The 22,729-nt window shown below is 37.9% G+C and overlaps 1 protein-coding gene across 1 annotated transcript in view; it reads left to right on the top strand.

The window, feature by feature from the left end:
- Positions 1 to 21,119, top strand: part of KCNK2 (potassium two pore domain channel subfamily K member 2) — a 103,413-nt gene extending 82,294 nt beyond the window's left edge. The window contains exons 6-7 of the mRNA XM_041426688.1: positions 6,602 to 6,741; positions 20,802 to 21,119. Coding sequence (XP_041282622.1) covers positions 6,602 to 6,741; positions 20,802 to 21,119 — 458 coding nt within the window. The remainder of the gene's footprint in view (positions 1 to 6,601; positions 6,742 to 20,801) is intronic.
- Positions 21,120 to 22,729: the final 1,610 nt, after the last annotated feature.

Raw genomic sequence — 22,729 nt, forward strand, 5'->3', positions numbered from 1 at the left:
GTATAAAGACCTGGTTTTATTTACTGTAAAGCATTATGTGAAATGGCCCACTTGGCTCTAAGTAGAACACTGAGTACATTCATCATTACTCCCATTATAAATTTCCATAGACTTTTCTATTTGTAGATCATTTCATATTTTTTTTCCTACATTGTCTGCTTTTTAATTCTACCAGGAAACACTTTCTCTTTCTACAGAATGTCCTTGAACTATGTTGTTCTATAGCTGATGGCCTTTTATGGTTCACTTGAAAGATGTTCTTTATTTAATTTCAAATCCTACTGTAAGTCCATTATTTCAAAGCATCAGAAATGTTGTCTAGCTTCTTTGAGCAACATGCATAAGACTTGTATTTGAACTGCAATATGTTATTGACTTAAAGGGGCAGTGGGATTTGTACTTGCAGAGACAATGCTCAAGAGAACAGGATTAAATGGCTGTCTCCATCACAGCTGGGAGGTTAACATTCCCATGGGACTATATTCTGACAGGGATGAAGTCAATAATATCTTTGGGTGAACTAAATACTCTGATTTTGGCTGGTGACTTGAAGGATTTTTCAAAAATGTGTTTTCTTTGCAGTACATAATTGGCTAGTTAAATAAAAATTTTGTAAAATAGGTAAGGTATTAATTGATTTTGCTTTGCATTGTGGAAGTTTTCAGCCATTAGTGTGTATATAAGTACAAAATTATTTGAAGGAAAATGACATTGCAATTCTCAATAGAGCTGATAAAATTATTCTTAAGAGCTAGGCTTCCTTATTAATTTTGAGGAAGCATGCAGAAATTTTTTTCACCCCAACAAATTCATACCTTTTTTCATGATTTTTTGGTTTGCTTGTTTCTTTTTTAGGTAAGTCATAACTACAGAGTGGACACTAAGGGCCACTGATATTTTTGTGGTTTTGGGGTTTTGTCTGGAGAACTCTTGTTGAAGTTTAGGAAAACTGAGTGTCACAAACAAGGGAGAAATACAAAGAGTTAAGACCTGTAATTTTGTATAAGGCTGTAAAAGAGGTAGTCATAATAGAAATTGTGGTTCTAGAGCATGCTGGTCTTGGTTCTGGTTTGCCATAGTGTGGCAAAAACCAGCAGACAGAATGATGCTTCAGTCTATTTGGTGCCTAGATGCCGCACATTTTGAAAAACTTACACTGCCATTAATTTATTCATTTTTCTGACTTTTTTTCCTTAAAAAATACTTGCAGTGAAAATTTCCTTCTTCCACTTATCATTATAGTCAAACTTAAAGCATAATGGTGGGCAGTGATGGTCTGATTTGCAATTATATCGGAGTGTACTTCTTGCAGTAAAAGTCAAATTGATAATTCTTTTAGCACTCTGGAGGCCCACATGATAATCCATATATGTGTGTCAGTTTTGGCCCATAAAGTTCCTTCAAAACACTCAAATTCCTTTATATTTGAAAAATTTCAAATATTTTTTTCTGGGAACTGCCATCTCAGAGAAAAAAGACATAATTTTACAAGCCCCACATAATCCCATGGTTGTGTTGACATTTGTCTTGGTGCATGGGGAAAAATTTCCAAAATACCTATCATTTTTCACTAACATGAAACTTTGCTTTCTGACGCCACTGCAAGTAAGAGCTGTAAAGAAGCCCTGAAGAACTTTCAGGAGGTAAAGAACAGAGTGTTACTCAACAGCTGTACCAAAAGGGAACCAATAGCTGAACATGTAATGGTATCATTAACTGTAGTACAGGCTGTTATGTAAGAAATTCTTTTAGTTCTCCAGGATTTTTTTTTAACTTTCTTTTTTGTCCTGCAGACCATGTATTCTGCAGAAACCAGAATAAGGAAATGTTCCCTTTTTTAGTCAGAGTCTAAGGTGTTGTTTGGAGCCTGTGGAAACTTCAGCTGGAGTTTCCATCAGTAAGAAAAGCCTGAAGGAAAACATAATAGACTGATCTGTCCTGGTGCATGCAAGGAAGGAAAAGATGAAAAGCCCTTGCAATTCATGTTCAAGAAAATATATGAACAGTATTCCAAAAAATTGACTGCTTCTCCATCTCATGAAATTACTTGATTTTTCAAATTCTTGGAATTGTTCAATTTTTTTGGAGGGAGAGAATTTTTTTTTTTTATATTTGAGGAAGGATTATTGTAGCTTTTTTGCAAAAAAAGAAGAAAAACTGTACTACAGCCTGCACTGCCTTATGAATATCAGGACATAGTCAAACATCCCTTTTCTGATTTTCAAGAGAAAACATTGACTTTAATATGACAGAAGAAAACCCAAACAAAACTATTAATATCTTGTGAAAGAGAAAAAGAAATCTTCTCATGTTGAATGTGTCATGATTTCAGTACAATGAAATATACTTCTGGGTACTAAAGTTTGCACTGAGGCTCGTGAATATATCAGTATAATTGGCAATATATTGTTCACATGTACAGATAAATTCTTTAACTTGCAGTGTAGTTTGGAAAGTATATTCAAATATTTCTAATGGCATCAATCTAACAGGTTTCAAAGCTAAATTAGGTGACATGTCCAAAACTTGACTAAATTAAGTAGAGGGCAAAAATATAAATAGCATATCAGTAGTCTGTTTCACAGTGGAGTGTAATGATGATATAAGATTGACTCAACTGGTTCAGTGAAACAGATCACAGAATTCTGAAAAAGTTACTTTAAAAATTTATTGCAACTCTCATTACTTTTGTGAGAGTTTGGGGTTTTTTTGGCTTGATTTATTTTCCATGTTTAAACCCTGATTTTTAATTTACTGCTTTTTCACTCTTTCATTATGTAATCAACTCTGATGTATTGCCACTGTGATACACATACCTGGCTCTGCACTGTGTTGCTTGGCCTGAGACCCAGTTTGTACAGAAATGAGATATTTTAGTTTCATTTAATGTCACTGACCTGGGGCACTTGACCTGATGGTCATAGCAGCCCAGTTGATCTGCTGTCACTGTGTGATACCACGCACCAGCAGAGAGAAATTGCTGTCATGCTGAGACAGAGGCATGTCCAGCATCCTGGAGGAGAGCTCTGTGCCCTCCCACAGGCTCTGAGTCCTTTTTTGGCATTTAGAAGAGCTCTTTGCCCTCTCGGGACTCAGTGTCCATAGTCGGGGCTCTCTGCTGTGAACTGAGCTTTAAGCTGAAGACGGAGCACTGGCTTGTTTGATGTCTGTGCAGGACAGCATGTGAGGAGTGTTTTAGATCTGTGCTTTGTTTTCTGAAGTAGCTCTCCATTTTCCATTGAGTGGCATCAAGTGGCTTCTCTGGCCTACTTACATTCCATCTCTGACAGTGCATCTTGGCCCCAGCCTTCTGCGCTTCCACGTTGCCACACGAACTGGTCTTTCTCTGTCCCCCCCTTTTTTTTGCAGTCCTCAGAGGTAGTTCCTTTCAAGCTGCAGGGCTGAACCTCCATGAGTCTTTGAAGTGGGACAAATTGCATTTCTGGATTAAACATGTTTGTCACAACAGGGATGGTGGACAGCTACTTGTTATTCTGCAATTAAAATTGGATTATATAATTTTTCTATATCCAGAGTAATTTTTACTGCTGATGAAAAATTATAGACATTTCCTTGTTTGCAGTGCCAACTTTTAAATAACCCATAAATTTTTGCTGGTGTGGAACTAAGATACTCAATGTTGACAGCACTTTCTATTCTCTCCTTCTAATTTTGAAGTAAAAATGCAAAGCCAACCAATTTTATAGAAATAATTACATGTTTCTATTTTGAGCCAGTTACTGTAGAAAGAATGGGGAGAAAGAGTGACAACAATGAAGACAATTATTTGCTTTCAAAGAGCTTGTTTTACATAAATAAATAAATAAAAATTTATATACTTGTAACCCTGATCTCTGACCTGAGAATCAGAATCTGTCCTAAAGCATGCCTGAGATATTCACTAATGTCTTTCTTCACTGAAACAGAGTTCTTGACCTTAGTAAGGAATACGTTTGGGCCATAGAACAACTTATGTTTTCCAAAGTGTTGAAAATCCCAAATAAAATTTATTTGGCAGATGTAAGAATGATGACAGCAGCAATACAATAGCCTGTGATGATGATGGATGGGAAAACTTTTTCTCATAGTCTTCAAGCAACTTTAGATCAAATCTTTACCAGAAAACATCTTGGCTATAAACTGTTGCTGCTCTTGGTAACAGATTATGGCAGTGAGATTGCTAGTTTTCTTGTTCCTTGTGGTTTTAACCCATTTTGGGTAGAAGCTAAAGAAAGCTGGGAAAAGCTTTGTCCCTCAGCCCACAAAACTGGGTTTGCCAAACAAGCAACTTCATCTTCTGCCTTCTCAGCATTTTGCTTCCTAGAGGGCTGCATGAACCAATTTGCTTTGCAAAAGAAACATGATAGTGTATCATATTGATATGCTTTTTATGATGTTGCCCGTAAAATCATTAGATTATCTCATATACTTCAGTGCAAGTATATTTAGCTATGCATACTCATACCCAAATGCATTCATATCCATTTAAGTGAATTTTGTAGTTGATGAATTCTTGTAGTTTAAATTCAGTTGAATTGTGATCACATTTCTCTATGAAATCCTATTTAATGGCATTCCCAGGTAATTTCATTATGACAGTTTGAGCATCACAAGAGAGTTATGTCAGGACAAACATCCTCAGGTATGTCTCTCTCTCCCTTGAGATTTGATTAAATTGCAAAATCATCCAAGGAGTCCTTGAAATTGAGAAGCTGAACAGCTTATAAAGGTTCTAGCTTTGAAGCCTTACTCTAGAGTATTTATTTCTTTAGTTCTTTATTTCTTCTTGGATACCTGTTGTCCCTTTAGCTTCAGGAGAGCTGATCTTCCTTGGGCATGGCTAGATGGAGCCATCTCCTGGCCAGACAGCACAGAAAACTTGGTTGAAGAGGAATATGTCCTAAATTTTGCCCCGGTGATTAACTTTGCTGTGAATAAAATAATTATGAACTGTGAGGGAAGTGCTTCCTGCAGACTGGCAGAGTTAGGTTCCAGTTTCAGTTTATAAACATCATATGCCAGAAATTAAAAACCAACCATGTGGATGCTTTCTGTGATACTATGTTGTGCATTGTATGAACAGCTGAAGAGAATGAACCACCAAGAGTGGCCCATTACTATAGCAGAGACATAGTGGTAATCAACCATTTTCTGAATTGCAATAAATTTTGGGCAAATCATCCCTAAAATACTGTTTTACTAGATTGACATGAGATGAATGTTGTTGAGAAATGATTTGGTGTTTTGTTTATCTTGTGATGTGAAAAACTCAGACCCTTTGGTGGCTGGATGTCTTCTGTTCTAAAGAGAGCCCTGTCTTCTGCCTCTGCTTGGGACTACAAAGACATCAAGGGATATCTGCTTTCACAATGTGGATTCATCTCTTGGATGGCTGAGCAAACCATTGCAGCTCAATGCTTTTTTATTTTTTTTATGAAAAGATGTAATTGACATGAAAATAATTTCTGTCTGGGAGGGGTTCCATACAAAGCTAGCCATCAGTAAAATTCTTTGTTATTTGCATGTAATCCCAGTCATAATAAATCTAAATAAAAACATTATTCTCTATGAGAGTCAATCTCAGTACCATAACAAAGTGCTTGATATTTTGGGGGCAATTTTCCTTTGATTTGCTTCAGTATAGAAGGCAGATACATAAAGCAATGGACTATGTACCTGTACAGGCTACTTTAATGTGTCTGAGAAGGTTTTACTGCAGAGTCTCTCCAGTTATGGGGAGATACACACATCAAACTTCTTGCAGCAGCCAAAACTAGAAGTCTGGTTTTATTTGTTGTAACACAGCTGAATTACAAGTTTATGTCTTCTGTTTTATTGCATGGCAAATGTGAAATATGAGTAATTTGGTGCTGTCAGGAGCTCTGGATGAACATAACTTATTTTTGTGTGGAAATAAGACATCTGTTCCTCATAGCTGCATTATACCTGAAACCTCTATTACAGACACCTCTGAAATTTATACTTTTTTTATACTTTAACACTGAAAAGAAATGACTGGTGCTTATGGCAGTGGGATTCAAAAAACCTGCCTTCAGCATACTTCTTTTATCCACCTTTTTTTTTTTTTTTTTGCTAGGGTTGGGGTAGGGGGGTTGTGATCAGTTCAACTCAAGTCCCTGCACTCTGGTTTCCTTCTGCAGAATGGAGAAGATAATGTTTGCCTACCCACCAGGGACACTTGTTAATGCAGGTGCTACTCTTTCTTTACTGAGTGTAAAGATTTTATTTAAGTATTGAGACGTTATAAAATTCTTGCAAAAACAGTTTTGTCAGGATATGAACACATTGCATTCTTTGGAACAATACAAAAAACTCTGGTACAGCCCTGTCTTTTGGAGCAGGTGGCAAGTAATTTCATTTAAGCTATCTTCAGTGTCGTCTAAAATTTGCCAACTCCAGACATTATTTTTAAGCGTGAAATAATTTATATAATTTGTTCAAATAAAAAAAAATATTTGCATGGGTAAAAATACAGAAGGTGTAAGAAACTTAACTTTGTTTTCTAGGAAAATGAATTTAAAAACATCTTTGCACCTATAGCTATTAAGTGTGAATTAATTTTTACTGTATTGTTTTTCAGGGGGATCAGATATTGAATACCTAGATTTTTATAAGCCAGTGGTGTGGTTCTGGATCCTTGTTGGACTGGCTTACTTTGCAGCTGTCCTCAGCATGATTGGAGACTGGCTAAGGGTCATATCAAAAAAGACAAAGGAAGAGGTAAGAATATTTTGAAAATATTCCTGTTTAAAAACTTTGACTAGGAGCCAGGTGAGCTTATAGCTGCTTTTGCTCTTAGGGTGCATAGGTCAAAGCTGTTTGTGCGTGAACTGTAATGCTGCAGTTCCAAGTAGGAAACTTGGTAGCAGTCCATTCAAACGTACAGCGTTTTATTTTCACATGTCTGCATAGAAAATTAGATTAAATATATTGTTAAATTAAGTGTATATGAATAGTTGCACTTGATTTATGGGGAAAAAAAATCCTAAACTACTGTTCTTGGTAGTAGGATGTAGGCCTTAATTTTTAAGGCAAAATAATTCTGTTTTGTTTCTATAAGTGACGCAGGTATTTAAAAAAAGTACTTAAGTGGTTATATTTGAGATACCATGCCTTATAGTGGTAGGAAAAGAAATTTTTCATATCATGCAAGGTATTGGAATAAATTGTTTAACTATCCGTGGGTGTATTTTACCATAACATCTTCCACATAATTATTCAACATTTGTATTCAAGTGTATTGCTTTCAATTGAAATATGTTTTCATTTGTAAATTTCACTTGTTTTCTCGTGTTTTCACTTGTATTTATAATCCCAATGATACAACATTTTGCGTTAAATTTTGTCTTTTAAGAAAATGTCCTGGTTTTGAAAATGTTTGAGGGTAAATAAAATTTCCTTCAATTGTAGCGTGCATAGTTCAGGTTTTACTGGAAGTCTGAGAAATTAATTTTGTTTGAAGTAACATATTATTTCCCTCTAATTTAGCTTGAGTTCTCTTGCACGCTTCAGTTGCTTTATGCTACTCGAATACAAAAACTCTAATTTGTTTTTGATGGAATGAATATGTTGGCTACTGTGCAGTGGCCTGCTACTTACATTGTTTTGAATAGTTTTCCTAGCTGTAGGGCACGGCATCAATGCCTAGATGTATTCCTGGCAATACTGGAGTTCCCAAAGCCTTTGCTCTGAAGGGTAGCTTTCACTGGCTGCAGTCCCTCACCTGCCACCTTCTGAGCAGGAGCAGGGGTGCTGCTGACAGCAGGTAGGAGGCTGGAAGCTGGGATCAAGCTGACATTGTAAGGAACGTGGGGTTGGGAAGCCATTTTCCATTGCCCTTGCTGTGCTCATGGTTAGAGACAGCACCGTGACAGGTCTGCTCCAAGTGCACTTTTAGCAGCAATTAATAACCACTTAGCCCTGATGCAGAGGACAATATTTATGCTAACAGTTTCAGTTCAAGAGTGGCATCTTTTGCCACATGCTGTAAATTTGAAAGGGTATTTATGACTTCCCTTCCACAATGAGCTTTACTAATGCCCTCCACAGATAGGGAGCAGCAAGTACCATTGAGTGCTCCCATTTGCAGGTTCAACAGCTGACAGGATCACAGTTCTGTTTTCTAGAAAAGCACTGAGGGTGCCTTTAACAGCCAGCCTTACAAGGCTTACACTGGCTGCAGGGAAGCCAGCGCATCACCTCAAATGCTAGTAACCTGCATGGTTGTAATAGGTTATTTTGAAATTCAGAATTAGATTGGTCTCACCCATTTTCCCCTCTGCAATGGGAAGAAGTAGGAGAACACTGGCACAGACTCCCCAGGGAAGAAGTCACAGCACCAAGCCTGCCAGAGTTCACAAAGCATTTGGACAATACTCCCAGGCACACGCTGGAATTTTTGTGCAGGACCAAGAGTTGGATCTCAATTATCCCTGCAGGTCCCTTCCAACTCAGGATATTCTAATATTCTAAGAGTAGTGTTTCCTCTGGGCAGTGTCCTGGTGTCTAACTCTTGTCACCTTAGGGTACTTCCTAAATTGTCTTTAGTTTCTCTGGGTTACTTGTGTCTGGATGTTTTTGGAAAAAATATGATGTGACTGAGACACTATGACTTCAGACTATGCAAAAATATTCTCCAGGCTTGTTTTTGCTGTATTTTCTCAGACAATGTTGACACATTTTAGTTCTTCACACTACTTCCTAGAATTAATCTGATCTTTAACCTCAGTTTTCTCATATTCTTTTTTGTTATCAGACAGATATCTTAGTATCTTGACTATATAGTTGACTATATAACATATGGAGGTTTTAATCGTATAATGATGATAATATATTAAGAATGTTTGAAATTTGTAGCTTTTTGTGAAGCTATTTCAATATAGACTAACTCTGGAAAGGATTTAAAGACACATAAATTCAAGAAACCCAAGAATACCTCTAACACATCAAAAGCATTCCTATTTTTATCAGGGAAAGCTCTTTGCCAGGTTGTGCAGTGCTGAGCTTTCTTTTCTCAGGCACTGGGAATGTAATCTTTTCATTCTTTCTCACCTTTATAGCCTAAACAAGCATATTCATTTTGTCTACAACAAGGAAAACTTCATTCTTCAGATATATCAGGGTTCTCTTGGCTGAAGCAGGTATTGGGAATTCTGCTGTATACAAGTCTCATGTGTGTTAGGTTAGATTAAAGACAGACATAACATAATTGGTGCCATTTGTTCAATTAATCATATCTCTGATGGTCAGAAATCTCTCTCCCTACTTCTTAGCCCATTGCTCAGGAGTGTGTGAGATTTCATAGCAGGAATAAAATGCTTTAGCAGTTTAAAATTAAATAGTTGTAAAAATGGCAGAGATCAGTTTGAGAATTGAATTATGAGATATACGTTGTGTGGAAGTTAGAAAATACACACAAAAAAATCCATCTTCTATCCTGATGATACTTTGTAGCAAGAAAGTAATATAAATATATTGCATTTTGTTATAACATTGGCTATAAGCATTTTACAAATACTCACTTTTCTAAAGGTTTCATTTTATGATAAAAACTGCTGCTCTTAGCTTATTCTTGCTGTCTTCCTGGGAAAATCTGAGTGAAGATGCTGAAGGAATTTAGTGGAAATGGAGTTATCAAGTCTCTTCTGTGCCAGCAGAAGCCAGATGAGACTGAAATTTTTGTCTTTTTTCCAGTTAAACGTCAATTTACAGTGGACTGTTCCAGCTTCTGTGGATGCAGATTATAGCAGAGGAACCTCTCTACAGTTGCAGTATTCATGAGTGCAATGAAAAACCCTCGTTCAAAACATGGAGTGTATTTTTTTACCTGTCTTGGGGAACCATTGTCAGTCCTTGGGTAAATAGCCCCTTATGCCTAAAAGTAGCCTTTGAAGTGGGAAACAATGTTATATATTAAAACCTATTGAGATGGAGAGCCCATGAAAAAATCTACAGAACTGTGATCAATGCACTCTCAAAACTGAAGCCATTCAATATATTTCCTAGGAAATAGGCTGCTGAAAATCTTCCTGAAAATTATGGGGATTGTTATGGGTATCAACAAATAAACAATGTTTTCTATAGGACTTATATCCTGCTTTCCATGAAGAAAACAGTAGTCTGACATGTTTTAGATACAGGAGCAGATCATTCAGTAGTGATCAATTGTGCTGGTTTCAGCAATCTAAGCAGCAAAATCTTGAGAATGTTACCTGAGTCCAGAGTGAGACAGAGAGGTTGCAAGTGTTGTTCTTTGCTTCCCCCTAACAACCAAAACTAGATATCATCAGAGGGATATCTCTTTTGGTAGGCAGATGTAATATTTTTTGCCTTTTCCTGTAGTCTAAAGTAAAAAGTATCAATAAATATCAGCATATTTAAGGCATTAAGGAAAGTCCTCCTTATTCCAGGGAGAAACCATGCTGTTAGTGGATATCACCTAAAATCTGTAGTTCTATTCATATATTTTAATGTAGTGGTGTTGTTATTAGAAGAAGTTTACATAAGACTTTGAGGTAATAATGCATTTCACTGTTTCAACAAAATAAAACATCTATATTCTTTTCAGTATACTAGCAGGAACGTTTGCCATATGCAAGTGGATCTGAAACAAAAAAAAAGTCTGATCAGAAATGTACTAGTCCACAGAACTGCTATATTTTGATATTAAAATCCAGATAACCAGTATGTCAGTCAGTTGCTCTGGTGGCTTTTGCCTCCTGAAACACTCTGGAGAACTTTAAATGCATCAAATAGGGAGGGAAGTGAAAGACAAGTAGAGACAGAAGTGGGAGTTTTAGAAGGCTAGATCTGGAAGCCGATCATACAGTAAGATAGATGAAATGTCAGAAAGTCACTGGAACATGCTGTGTGCTGTAATCTTAAGTAGGCGAACTGTCTCTGAAGTTCAACCTCAACTATACTAGCTTGCCTCAAACTCCCTCCTCTTCACTATTCTCTACACTCTGATTACTCAGAGCACTTTTCTGATTTTAGTCTCTTTGAAAGATAAATTTTCAGCAGGATTTTTTCCCTTGTCATATTTTTTCTTTTACTTTTGTTTGCATAGCTTCTGAATTCCAGAATTTTCAGCAAAAATGCCTACCCAACCAATAATCTTAGGCATTTGGGCTATAGATCCTGGAGGAACCTGTTCCCTTTACTGTGTATCAGGAGTCCAGGTGACAGACTTGCATTAGACATCAGCTCAGTTTGGACAAGTCATTTTTTCATTCTGCCTGTCTGTCTTTCAAATTGAGCAACATGCAGCCAGCTTTTAAGACCAAGCCTAAAATTTTGTGAGAAGTAGAACATTCACTCCTTGTGGAAACTCAAGAGGCAGCTGCTATATTAGATATTTATAAACAAATTCAACAAATTTGACTCATCTGAATCATCATTCAGTTTAATCTTCTTGGCACCAGTGACAGAGCTGTCACTCAAGTCTGTCAAAACAGAATTAGACTTGTCCTGATGATGCCGTGGAGGTTATTGCACTCCCTATATTATTTGTTGCCTTTTTATTAGCTTTAGGCTGAAGGTGCTCACCCAGAAAAAGGTACCCAGTGTAAAGAGAACTTGAGCTCACTTGTCATAGCCCCCAAAGAGAGAACCTAGATGTAGGCTTGTATGCATGAAAAAATTGGCAGACTCAAGTGAGAAACAGTTTTGAAGGGTTTTCACCCTCCAGACAGATTGTCCTTTGAGGTTGAGTAGTGAGGGTCTATGACCAAAGAGGAGGAAGAAACTGTTCAGTTGTTCAATGAACTCTTGACCTGGCTCTCCCTGTTTCAAGAAACAAGATCTGTTCACTTAGAAATGAAGATGGTAGAGAATAACTCTTCAGCCTAGTGATCAGAGTCACTTGCTGGTCCATTTTACATTGTTTCAAGTGAGATGGGTCAGTTTCTGTTGAAGAAAACAACTGTTTGGGCTTTTCTTATATCCACTCCCCCAACCAACCAACCAACCCTCCCACCTCCTGGCAAAAGAAAGCAGACAAGCAATCCAAAATGTAAAACAACAGGCAAAAACAAAAACAAAAAAACCCAAAACAAATCCCAACAAAGCAAAAAACCCAAAACCCTAACCAACCAAAACCCAAAAAGCCAAACCAAACTGCAGCAGTTTTGCAAATTTTATATCCCCAAGTTCACTGAATTGGTCAGGCTGATATGATGGAAATCTGTTCCTAGAAAGCACTGAACTGGAAATATTTGTGGGAGACAAATACAGTGTCAAAGCCATGGGGTGTAAAGTAATTTTGCAAGGCAGTGATTAATAAGGGTAACAATTCTAAGATGTGCAAGCAGGGAATCATCAAGTTTCTGTAGGAAAGTGGTGGTACTGCTGCAGATATTGTTAAAAGGTATATTACTGGAAAACAGCCCCTAGATTTGTGGTCTAAACTTTAGGAAGAATGCAGAAAGATACAAAAATGGCAAGGGAAGCATCTGAAGAGAAATCTGGCTTGCATTAAGAGGGGTTTTTTTCCAACACATCCAAGATGTGAAAAAGTCTATTTGGGAAGTAACAGCCATGTTCAAAAACATGATTATTTTTAATAATTTCTATGAGATGGGTAGAAATATAAAATCTTTCTACAGACAAAACAACTGCCTGTCTCCAGTCGAATTTGACTAGCAACAGGACAAAAAAATTAAACCAAAACAAACCCAAAATAAAAGGTGGGAGTAAGTCTCTCTATAGCAGCCCAGAGTCTCAGGGATGTTTAAAGAGTGGTTTTGGTGCAAGGAGGAGATGGAAATTACTGACTGCATTCTGAATGCAATTTGTTCTCTTCCATTCTATGAGTTTAGGTTATCCTGGTGATGTTCCTGAATCTGCCCTAGCAACAGTCTGTAATACTGAGTTTCTATATTGATCAGTCTTTTAAAAGTCTGCTGTGGCAATGTGTGCAATAATGAATAGGAAAGAACATCTTGTTCTGAGAATTCCAGGAAAACTAAACAGCTGATGGCTTTTGACACTTTTTTTGAGATCTTTCCTCGTAGTTTTATGTACTTTGGACATGTGATGCTTGCTTCAGATTCAGCACACACACAGATAACATCTCCACAGTTTTGCTGTGGTTATGTTTATATTTGTATCATGCCTCTTAGCTGGGCATACCAAGCATTTAAAGACCGCTGTTTTGTTACTGCATATTGAGAACCAGGTCCTGGTGGGGTGCTGATTACAGGAGATGTGCTGCCAAGGACACTACCATGAGGAGCAGCATGGCCCAGGGCATGGGGACACTGTCAGTGTCTGTCATGCCAGACTCTGTGCCTGGCCCTGCTCTCCCACAGTGTTAAGGGAAGAATTATTACAGTGAAGGCTACATGCAGCAAGGGAGTGAAGGCAAGAACTATTGAATTCGCAAAAATAAAACTAGAGCAAGAGACTTATACTTCATAATAAGAGAAATTGATTAAAGAGAGATCAGTTACAGCAATGGCATTTCCTGGAGTTAGTTACCCATGAAGATTCCCAGAATGTATATTATGATGATCTACATTGAGAAGTCTTAAATTTTGGAGATAGTATAATCCTTTGATTGATCCTTTGTTACAGCAATAAATATATCTGTGGTTTACTGTGGGCTGAAAATATTCCAGATTAAATATCACTGATACCTTCATGATTAACATTCCTGAAAATCTTACTTTTTTTTTTTTTTTTAGGATAATCTCAGTGCTTGGATATTGTTAGGAAAAGACAGCAGAACATGTTACTAATGCTGAGTGTATGAATCTGATAGCTGTCTTGAGGATGAGTTCCCAGACAAAGCAAGTTCAGCAGAATGCCCTTGCAAGTAGGTGTGTTGACGTTGAGGAAAATGCTTTGCAATTGGAGACAAAAGGGACCAAAAAAGCTATAGAATACTGCCTTTCACAAGGGATAGTTGTAAAACTGGTGCTGAACAGCTGAAGTAGGGCTTTAGTATTTCACACAAATATCACTCCAGATATTGGTACTAGAAAGTTAAGAAATAAACAGTTCTTTCTGGTACTTGACCAAGTAGTTACTATTATCATTCCTTACTACCAAGTAAAAATTAGAAGCTCTTTTTTTTATGTTTGTTCTTTTTTAGAATATCTTTGTAAGCTAAAAAACGTCCAGTGAGTTTATGAAACAATTGTTGTCTCTTTCCTCTGGGAGAAAGTTTAGGCAGTCATTCTGCTGCCTGTGGCTTGGATTTCATTATGCTTCTAGTATAGTTTTTAAAATGTTTGCTATTCCTGGCTGCAGCCAAGTTGTTGGCTGTGTAGCACAGGAAGAGGAGACACGCCATTCCCCTGAGTCACCTTAGGCTCAGATGGTAGAGCTTTATGCAAACCTAAGTAGTTTCTTGTGGCTAATACAGGTGCATGTCATTCACTCTCACCAGGTTGAAAGAGGAGTTGGGTGGCTCTCTGAGGCGCTGAAACCACTAAATAGAACTGATTTTTAAAGGAAAATTTCAACATTTTATTTTTAATTTTTATCATTGGAAGTAAATAATAAAGCAGAACAATAGAGAGTGAGAAAATCAGGCCTATAACTTGTCTATACTACTGAGACTACACACATGCAGATTTATAAAAAGACATGTCTGATGGACAATATTCAATAATAGCTCTGAGGAAATACCTAGCATAGCAGTCTTCATATTTATGGAAAAAACAAAAGGTGAAACAAAATAACTGTGTTGATGCTTAATATATCTGCTTCTGTTTTGTAGGCATGATTTTTAAGGCTGTTTTTATTTTGTTGAATCAAGCCATAATAGAGGAAAAGGCCATTTCTTGCATCTGCCATCTGTTACATCTCCACAAAACATATTCCCACAGCTGCCAACATAAATGTTCCTCCACAAATAAAATAATCAAAATTTGTGGGCTCTCTGCATTCCCATTGGAGAATGTGGTTTATTTCATCCAAGGCATCAGATGTGTTCATCTAAGTTATGTGGGTGAAACCAAACAATCATTGCTCACCAGAATGAACTCACAATCCTTGCTTATTATGGGACTCAACAATCTCATTTCTAACAGGAGAGCCTTGTTCCCAAAAATTTCTGACCACCATGGCTACAAAAATACAATTGTCTATTTAATTTAAGCCTTACCCCAAAAGACGACAATTTCACGATAGAGAGTCTTTTCCCCTCTGATATTTATCTGAAAAACAGAGGGATGTGTATACCAGTGAGTGGAACCAAAAAAGGCTTCACTTACTGCTTCATGTGTGCCATTCATCTTGAAATCAAAGTCTGGTACCTTGAAGACCTGGTGAAGGAAAGCTACCTGCTGCAGAACTGAGGTTCTGACAGGATGAAGGCACAGAAGAGAGTGGTTCATCATAGAACATGGTGGACCTGGGAAAGCTCAGCATGGGTATCTCATTAATGCCTGTGGTACTTCTTGCATTTTGTGGCAGTTTACCTTTAAAGACAAGTAGAGCACACTCTGTTCTAAACACCTCTCCACAGATATTTTGTATATGTACTAATAACACTATAATAGCAGAAATACTAAAAGCCAGATCATTGCTTTGGGAATTTTAGATGAACTATAAATGCATTCGCTTCATGTGCAGGAAATGCACAGGTTTCACTAAAAATTTTTTGTGAAGCTTCTCTTTTTCTCTTCTGCACTCTGGTCTTCTCTAACTAATGGAAACAGGTAGAAATTTGTGTCCAGCAGTAACTTGCATGGCACAAGGCAGCATATGCTTGCCCAGAACTGCATGAAAGTGAGATGGCAGATAGGAAACCCTTCTGATGCACTCAGGGATAAACCTACCCAGCAGCTGAGTTGTTAAACCCATCACCCCTCTCTGCACCTACATTTTTTTAAAGGAACTTTGTGAACAATTTCTGTGAACACTGGCTGAATTTCCTGAGAGCTAAGGCAAAATGTTATGTTCTTTATTCTACTGCCTGCATAATTTGACATGTAATGCACTTTCTAGTTTTGCCTGAGTAGCGTATCATAGAGAGGTTAATTGGATGTGTTATTTTTAAGTAGCAGGATAAAGTACACTGCAGAGGAAAAATGAAGCTATGAAAATTTGGAGAATGCATTAGGGCTAAATGCAAGAAATTATATACTGGGCAACATCTAGACCATTAAGAACATCTGTAAAGAAGGGCACTTGTTTTTCACCCTAAAATGTAGTCAAATGGATACCACCAGCTCATCTACTTGCTTTTTAAATTCAATTTTTTGGCTTGCACTAACATGCTCATCACAAAATGTATGAGCCCTGTATGCCAAAGGGAAACAATATAATGATCAGCAATGACAGAAAAAGCTACACACATTACTTAGAAATATATGTTTTCATTTTCTTGCATGACATATATATAATGCTATTTTTTTTATTTTCTACTCAGTGGTATACCTCCTCCTAAGTATATAATAGCTTTCATATCATATATCTGAGCTCCATCCAAGCAGGATATATTTCTTCCCCCTTTGTAAGCAGATTAACTGATCTACTGTGATGTAGGGGTTTTTCAAGAATATCCCTTTGACAGAGGAGCAAAACTAAGGCAAAGTTAAGTTAGGCAAGTGCATTTGTCTTGGTCTATTTAAGGATGTCCTTAATTATGCTTTTGATTGTTTATTTTCCTGCTAGAGCACAGATGTGGCTTAATTCAAAATACAGATTACTTAATTCAAAATACAGATTACTTAAATACATGGCTACATGGCTTGTGCCTTCCAGGTACTTAATAGCATGATTGGTCTTCCTGAACGGTGGGAAGTTTTGCATGCATTAGCATTTGGATAGTTTTGTGAGTGTCCAGAAAGATTCTCAAACTCTTGACAAGTGTAAGGAATGAGAGCAAATGTACTGAAGGATAAGGCAGGTGCTTCAGTAAGTTCAAATGTTTTTTTTAGTTTCAACAATAGCATCCCCTTGCTACATCCTTGCATTCTGGTTTATGCTGTTGGCCTTTACCCAAGCGTGGAGCTCAGCTGGAGAGAAAGCTAAAACACAGTAGCAATGAAACTGCATAGGAACTTTTGACCCTGTTAGAGATATTGACTGAGAGCCAGTTCTAGAACATTATTAATTTAGATGGATTTTGGCAGGAGTAGGTGAAGGAGTGGTGGCTTAATGTCCATGTTTTTTTTCTAGTTCTGTCAAATTCAGTATATCTGTCTTGAAGTTATATTGGTGATCATGTATGTGTGCAGCCTGGGAACTGTTTGGTCATTCAGGAAGTTCATGCAGTACTTTATTGGTGTCGGTCTGTTTTTCACTACAAAACCCCCCCAAAAAACCCAATAGTAACTTTAACAAGAATGAGTAGAACACTCTTCACAAATGGTTCGGAGGCAGTTTCTCATTATATGCTAAATGAGTAATTGTGACATCACCACCACAGGTAGGCACATAAATTGGCACAGACATTTGGAGTTGTTACTGGACATGACCTGTGGTATTTGAGACATCCTCCCAGGGTTGTTGGATATGGTGCAGGTCATATGGGATACCCTGGCAGTGTTAGCTGGAAGACAGGCAACCTGGGCTGGGCAAGGAATTGGGTCAATGCTATTCATTTGTTGGAAAAGTTGTGGGTGTTGGGTTTTGGGGGTTGTTTTGGGTTTCTGGTGTCTTTTTATTTTTAAATTTTTGTTGTTGTTGTTTTCTGGTGAAGTTTTCTGGTGAAGTGTGTGAGGAATACTTAGTTGTGTTACTATATACCATAATTCTCGAGAACTTGTTATTGAGGCTTGTCTTCCCTGAAATCATAAGGCAGTAGGGTGCTGCTTCCTGCTTCTTAAATACGTAATACAGTTTTACTTGCTGTTGATGTTCAGCATAGCTAGGTTGATACTCCTTGTGAAATATGTGTAACACCTTGCAATCTAATTTGGATTTTGATGTGGAGGAAGTAATTCAGGAGCTGGGATAGGGCCTGTGTCCCCATTACTAGTAGCATTTCTCTTCCCTGAAGGTTAAAGTGAGAAGCATCATTAGTGCTGCTTCTTCTATGACTGAGTCAGGTGCTATCACTATGACATGTTTTTCCTATTGCTTCTGAAATATTCTGTGACATTCAGCCTTATGTTAAGTATGTAGTTATCAATAATTTCTGTGACTAAGAGGCCTTGTCCTCATGTCACACTGCCCCCAACTATGACAGCTGCAGAGTCTACAGAGCTGTGCTGTAACGAGGCAAGAGATCTGGAGAAAAGTAAATTGTTGTTACAGTATGTAGGTATGCCAAGAATTTAATTTCTTTTGAGCAGCACAGGCAACTGGCAGGAGACATTTTTCAGTTGTTAGAGCCCAGATGAAGAGGAGCTGTAATGCAGTCTGTTAAAATGTCATAACCTAAGGACAGAAAGAACCTGAACATATTAGAGATATGTCCCTATGGATCCAGGAGGGATCAAATTATATAAGCAAGGTACTAATGTGAACTGGTAGTCAAAACGGTACATTTCTTTTCTTATAATCCTTTTCTTACAACCCTGCTTGAGTCTGGAAGTGCTATGGAATTAAGAGTTTTGTTTCAAAGAGGTAATATTTTTGAATGCATCTCAATTCACACGAAGAGTAGGGGCCAAAAGCAGTGATTTGGGGCATGCATAGTTCAAACAGCACTGAACTCCTGGTTCTTAATGTTTCAATTCTCTCTGTTTTTCTACTAATGCATCTTGATTCTACTTAACATGCTGTTATTAATGCTATTGCTTCAATTTGTATTTTTCTCCAAGAATTTTAATATAAACCAACATCACAACTTTGGTGTATGGGCAGGTAGAATTGTGTCCACCATGCTAGTGTTCCACACCACCTTAATTGGAATGAGCCTGTCTCCAAAGGCACATTTATTGATGCTCTTCAGTTGGCTGCATGAACTTGCTTCCCCAAAGAAATCTCACTAGATTCAGACATCAGATATCCCAACTAGTAGGATTTTAAGATTCTCCTGAAAAACTTGAATGCCCAGGAACAGCTTGCCCTGTGCAAGACAGGTCCATCACCAGGAACATTCTGAGCCTATCCTTGAGTTTATCACACAAACTTGCTTACTTCAGAAGCAAGACCAGTTGATTGTCTCTCCTGGACAAATATGAAATCACATGGAAACATAAAAAAAAAAAAAATTAAAAAAATTGAAAGAATAATTTTAAATCCTGATAGCATCTCTTGAATGTGCCCAAATGCAATGCCAGATATGTGTGCCTGAGCAAAATACCTGGTCTGTTAAACGCTTACACAACTGGTGAGTGGCACAAATATATACAGTGAAGAGGAAACCTGTGTACTGGCTCTTTGCTCCCCCTAGACAGAGCCATTGTCCAGGACCTGGGCAACCTGCCTTTAGTAAGGCTTAGGAAAAGGAAAAAAATGTCCCAGGGTGTGCACTGATACTATTTATCATATTTTTATTACTTGTTTACTACAAGTAAAATATTGGAGCAGCTGAGATGTTTCAGCATTGCAGATTTCATTATTTTCAGATCTGAAGTTTAGTGTGTCTGATTCTAGCTGCACAAATTAAATACTAATAATCATTCAGCTAGGTGAGTCTTCTGTTTATTGCAGACGCGTGTTTTAGAAAACAGACCTTTGTCTGCATTTGTCATCTGTGTAATTCACTGAAGTGGAGATTAATGTAATAAAATGACCCTTGAGTAAAGAGATCATCTTGTTTTGTTTCTGGAGGGGGGAAAGTTTTCCTGAAACTCTGTCACTCCTGGATGAGCTGATTAATTTTTACCTTCATTATATTCCTGTTTTCCACTGCACTGCAAAGCATGAATAAGCTTGTGGCTTTTTCTCTGATGGTTTGCCCCCTATATTTCTCTGTGTAAATTATTTTTTCATTTCTTTGCTTACTAAGTCAAAGTTTGCTTGCGAGTGATTGAAATTCTGGACTGAACAGTACCAATTAGACTAATTTATGTGGGTTAAATTCTCCTGGAATGCTTCACTATATTCCCTGTGCTATACTTTCCCAATATTAAGCTGTTGAGGGAGAAGAGATTTAAAGAGAAACAATCTATTTCCTTTTGAGTTACAATGAGATAATATCAACAAAAGGTGCCTCCTGCTTATTTAATGTAGCAGTGGTTTGACTGAAATGCAAGTGCAAAAGTATAAATAGTAAACAAATGACAGGCCACAGTTTACCTCAGACTAGATCTGCTAGTTTACCTTATGCCATATCTGAGGAAAAATAAGGATGATTTGGGATTCAGGCTGGGAAGCAGACATGCCACTGAGGTGACTTTTAACTGTTGCTGTGTTGGTGCTGTCTTTGAGCAAGCACAGGAAAGAGGATGCAAACAGCCGATGATTTCCTTTGAAAAAGCTTTTCTGTCTAAATTTAGAAAATTTTTTCCAAGTCTCCCAAGGATCTTTCCAGAGACAGAGAAAGTGCTCATAAATAACCTCTCACCCTAGTAACAATACATAACACAGCCTGGATTGCTGGGATTTCAGCATCCCCTGACCAGCTAGGTATTGTGCAGCTGTCAAGCCTCTGCAGCTTCTCTGTATTGCTGTCTGCCTATGATAACAATAAAAAAAAAAAAATCAGCCAAAAAGATTTTTGTGTTTTTGGACCTCTTGTTAACTCTTACTAGTGCAACATTTCTTCTTTAGCTGCTGTCAATAAAAGAGTGAGTCTTTGGCATGAGAAATTTGTGCTAGTGGCAGCAGCAGCTCTTTGGCAGCCCTGCACTCTCTCCATGCTCCTGAAGATAAACAGTGTCTGAAGTCCTTGGTGCCATAATGCTTCCTTTTTATTGCTTTTTTTGCTGCAGGTCGGGGAGTTCAGAGCCCACGCTGCAGAGTGGACAGCCAATGTCACCGCTGAGTTCAAGGAGACTCGAAGGCGCCTGAGCGTGGAGATCTACGACAAGTTCCAGCGAGCCACCTCCATCAAAAGGAAGCTCTCTGCAGAACTTGCCGTCAACCACAACCAAGATCTGACCCCCTGCAAGAGAACACTCTCAGTGAACCACCTGACCAGCGAGAAGGACCTCTTGCCAGCTCTGACAAAGACGGACAGCATTTACATGAATGGTTTGACGCCGCACTGTGCAGCGGAAGAGATAGCCGTGATCGAGAACATTAAGTAGCCATGACTTTGGATCCCAGCGCTTGGGAAGTTCTTGGCTTAGACTAGCCATACACCTTTTTTTCCCCACCCTGTCGATGACCAGTGCTAGCAGCATTTTATATGTGTGCATGAGTTCCACAGAAAAACTACAGTCCCGAGTTACCATTGTATCTCTTCAGAGACACATAGATGAATGGCACTGCTGTTTCCAAAAGATGCTGGAACAAGCAATGTTTTCTGCCTTTATCTGCCCAGACTGTTTTTCACTTCTAATGTGCCATATGGCCTCACAAATGAATCTCACTTGTTTATGGTAACAATGTAGCTTTGAGGGATCAGTCCTTAAAATTTCAGGGTCTACCTTACTGAGCCTAGGAATGGACCATTTCTGGACTACAACACATTTGTAAATGGCAAGAAATTCTTATGCAGCCTTTTACCTAAGAAATTTTGGTCAGTGCCTTATCTTTTGAAGAATCAGAACCTCTACAGTTCCTGTACAACTTTTATTTGTTTGGGTTTTTTGCATGAGAAGTGTATTTCATTTAAGCCTTTCGTTCTTGAAATGGTGGTGTTTCAAAGGTGTCTGTTGTGAAGATACCAACCAGCATGAATGAATGCCAAAACTCAACAATCATCAATTGATGTTGTTAGCTCCAAATTTAAAGGCACTGCAGTTTCAAAAGTTGCAAACCTGTCCCCAGAAGCATTTTGTTTTACTCAGGTCCAGCTGATATTTGTTCATGCTGACTTGTAGGATTTGCAGACCCTTCATGCTGACTTGTAGGATTTGCAGACCCTCCAGGTCTTAGTTTTCCAAGCAGTGTTCAGCAGTTGTTTTTCTCTGCATTAGATGTACCAAAAAAATCTGCAGCTTATCTATCACTAAATTATTTGGTAGATGACAAGAGCAAGTAAAAATTACTGTTTTGATGAGAGGCAGGGGGAGGCTTTAAATTGCTGTGTTCTAATAATCGCGTCCAAAAAAACCAATGCAGAAGAATACAGCTATTTTTAATAAACATAAACCTTCTGCCAGATATTTGGTATAAAAAGGATACTTAATTTCCTTTTTAAGCCAAGTCACCCCAGAGGCTACATGATATTTTACCCAGGAATCCTGGTGGAGTGTTTTCCTGAATGTCACGTGGGCTGCCTGTGCCAGAGCTGTGGCTAACGTGGGAATGCAATTGAAACTGGTATCACTGTGACTTTCTACATTTCACATAGAGATGGCTCTGAATATCAATGCAGGCATGAAGAAGAGCTGATAAATAGCACAATCTGAATACCGATGATTGTTCAGACAGGATAGGATGACAAGAAGCAGATCTAAACCAGACTGTGGGTTTTCTTTATTGGTTTTAAGAAAACACATTAATTTTGTACCTTCTGTTTTGCTTATAGGTGTACATGAGATTCAGAAGAAATGCAGGATGGAACGGATAATTTTGCATTTTTTTCCTTATGTTAGTCTCTTGTAACCTGGCTGTACATAAAATGAGTAGAACAGGCCTTAAAGAAAAATTTAGGCTCTGTAAATTAAAAAAATGGGACATTGCTGATTGGGCATGATTCAAGTGGCAAATCTTACAGCATCTCTGACCATTAGATAACATGCAAGATATG

The sequence above is a fragment of the Onychostruthus taczanowskii genome, unplaced genomic scaffold (genome assembly GCF_017590055.1).
Source record: "Onychostruthus taczanowskii isolate IOZ18803 unplaced genomic scaffold, ASM1759005v1 scaffold93, whole genome shotgun sequence".
NCBI lineage: Eukaryota > Metazoa > Chordata > Aves > Passeriformes > Passeridae > Onychostruthus > Onychostruthus taczanowskii.